The sequence below is a fragment of the Physeter macrocephalus genome, chromosome 8 (assembly GCF_002837175.3).
Source record: "Physeter macrocephalus isolate SW-GA chromosome 8, ASM283717v5, whole genome shotgun sequence".
Lineage (NCBI taxonomy): Eukaryota > Metazoa > Chordata > Mammalia > Artiodactyla > Physeteridae > Physeter > Physeter macrocephalus.
The window spans coordinates 106,125,895-106,128,905 of NC_041221.1; the positions used below are offsets into that span (position 1 = coordinate 106,125,895).

The window sequence follows — 3,011 nt, forward strand, 5'->3', positions numbered from 1 at the left end:
TTAGCTTAAAAAGCCTCCCTGCTGTCTTGATTATAAATCTAGACATAGGAAAGGTTATTTGAGCCTGAGCCCCCAATATGAATTACTCGTAAAGGCGTGTGAAATCAAAACATATATTCATTTACTAATAGATACTGTCTAAACTGAAAACTGGCAATCTTTAATTAAACAAAGAAATGCTTATTTCTGACAAGTGTAAACAGAATCTTAATGAAAAGATTTTCTAATTTTTCTTCTTAACTCATACATTAACCAGCAACAGATCTTTGCCATAGCATAATAATTATTCAAAATATGATAACATGCATATATTCAAAAAACCTGTTCTAAAGCCCAAAGCAAAAAAAAAAAAAAAAAAGAACTTAATAGAAAGATTGTCTACTCATATCTCACTCATTAACCTTCTATTAACGTGACTAGCCCCAAATCTCAGAAATATACTTTCATAATTACCAAAATTAACAAAAATAATGAACTGATCTGTAGAGGTTTTTTTTAATAACTGCACACTAGTAATTACATTGGTGGCTTTAATGTGGATAATGCTAAGATTAGCTCCAAATATCATTAAAACATAACCAGACCAGTTACTACCCATTGTATTATAAAATCTAATACAATGTTAACACGAAACTCAAAATACTTAGTACTCAACAGAATTTTGTACAATAATGAATAATTAACTTTTGTGAGCTGGTCAGGGGAGTTCAGATTGTTGCCTCCATATGAAAACTTCACAAAAGGTTTTGTCCCCTATAGTCCCTAAGTCGCCCACCAGACAAGCAGGTTGGGTCACCTGTGGGGACAGTGAGTTAGGCAGAGTGACAATGGATGCCATGCTCCCTCAGTGGCCTGGAGAAAGGCCCCTGTGTCAGAAAATGATCTAGAAAGAAAGTGCTGTGGGTTGTGTGTGTGTGTATGAGAGAGTATGAGAACCTATATGTGTGTACGTGCTTGAAATCTTGAAAAGTACTGGTTTCCGGGCTTCTAATTAGCGCAACGTGGCTCCTTTCCGGTCATCATCAGTAGAATCGCACAATTCTTTCCCATCAAAAAAGAAGGCAGTTGCCTTCACTTGGGGGGCATCTCCAATGGCAGTCATTAGAAGCTCAAAATAATGGATCCGTTTTTTTTTTTTTTTGATTCTACAGCAAAAAAAAAAAAAATTTTTTTTTAGCGAAATAAGCCTTTGAACTTAAAAACTAAAGGTCTGTGCCTGTCAAAATCGTTATTTAAGGAAAAATTTGATTCTACAGCAAAAAAAAAAAAAATTTTTTTTTAGCGAAATAAGCCTTTGAACTTAAAAACTAAAGGTCTGTGCCTGTCAAAATCGTTATTTAAGGAAAAAACCAGCTCACCTGGGAACAAAATAGCAATTGAGCTTATGCTACGCAGTATGCAAACGAGACACAGATATACACACTCGAGTACACATGGAGACACGGGACAGTCAAAACCTTTGCAAGAGATCACCCACCCCAACTCTACAATTCCTCTCCGCCCTGCTGGCTGATCCACATGGACCCAAGCGTGGGCAGGGCTGTCAGGAGGAGGCGGCAGACATGTTGGGGGTCCAGCCCATCTGGTAGGCTCTCTCCAGGGTCCTCTTGCAGTCCTGCAGGACGGTGCTGAAGGTGATATGGGGGTACTGCTGCACCAGCTGCTCCACCGTCACTTCACTGACCTGCAACCACAAAGAAGAGCCACAGTCACCCACAGGGACCACCGGAACCACCAGTCGCCCACGCTCACTGGGGTGCGCTTTCCACAGCACTGGGAACCCTCGTCTCCTTCCTTTTCAGCTGTGTGACCAATGCTTCCTGAGAAGACAGTGTCGCTTTTTGTGTGACCTCCCTGATTTCCTAAGTACTACATTCGCCCTAAGGGATTTTCTGAAAAGACACATATCAAGAAGTTAGTGTTTTCTAGATGCATAGATGACTGTGACTTGTCAAGATCTTAACAATGTCCATTGAAAATGGAGCGCTTGGGAGGTGAGGCAGCAGTTAGCATCCTACTGTGCATTTGACTTCACCGTCCACCTGACAGCTTTTTTAGGATAGAACTGTAGATTGGTGGAGAGGATACACAGGATTCTGGATAGAAGTGTTGGGGAAAATGTTTATTTTTCTTCCCTTTAAACGTTAAGGTATTGCAAACTTCAAGTCCCTTTGTGGAAAGGGCTGAATTGTGAAGAATCAATAATTAAAACATACATGGCTGGCAGGTCAGGGATGGCCCCAATAGACCTTAACCATCAAAGATACCACTTTGATTCTTGATTAGACAAGGCAATCAGACAGGCCTAATTAAAACTAACACCTTTACAATTGCTGTGCTGTGAAGGGATTAATTTGTCAATTATTTTTAAGCTGATTGCAGTTCATATCACAAAAGTAGACAGCTTCCTTCATCCTTTAGATAAATAAATGATTAACCTAAGAACCGCAACTTTTAGGTAGCTTTATTTAAAATCTTTATTGAACACTCGGGCATTTTCAAATACATCAATATTTCATTTATACTGGGTAAGCTGGTCTGAAAAAAGGTTCTGGTGATACACATTTTTGTGCTCCCTCTCCATGTCTGTCCACTATTGAAAAAGATCAGGACCACAAGGAAAAACCTAAAACAACATCAAACCCTTGCTGTTTGCTTTGAAAGCACGCTTGGGAGTATGACGACCATGACATTAAGTCATCTGCACTTTTCTGAAATAACATGGTGTTTTCTGGGTGATTTGGTAAACCATGTTATATATAATCTTTTTGTTAAATTTAGAGTTGATATTTCCACATTGCACTGATGATACTTAGTCTTTGTCAGAATTTCTATTCAAGACTTTCTTGTATTAAATCAATTTTCAGGGCTTCCCTGGTGGCGCAGTGGTTGACAGTCCGCCTGCCGATGCAGGGGACACAGGTTTGTGCCCCGGTCTGGAAAGATCCCACATGCCGCGGAGCGGCTGGGCCTGTGAGCCATGGCCTCTGAGCCTGTGCGTCTGGAGCCTG

The 3,011-nt window shown here is 40.2% G+C and overlaps 1 protein-coding gene across 2 annotated transcripts in view; it reads right to left on the reverse strand.

Moving 5' to 3' along the window:
• Window positions 1-1,249: 1,249 nt before the first annotated feature.
• The window catches only part of FBXL17 (F-box and leucine rich repeat protein 17), a 496,293-nt gene continuing 494,531 nt past the window's right edge, over window positions 1,250-3,011 (reverse strand). For both annotated transcript variants that reach the window (XM_055086703.1, XM_024119152.3), the window contains one exon: window positions 1,250-1,684. In XM_055086703.1, the coding sequence (XP_054942678.1) occupies window positions 1,677-1,684 (8 nt within the window). In that variant the 3' untranslated portion in view covers window positions 1,250-1,676. The remainder of the gene's footprint in view (window positions 1,685-3,011) is intronic.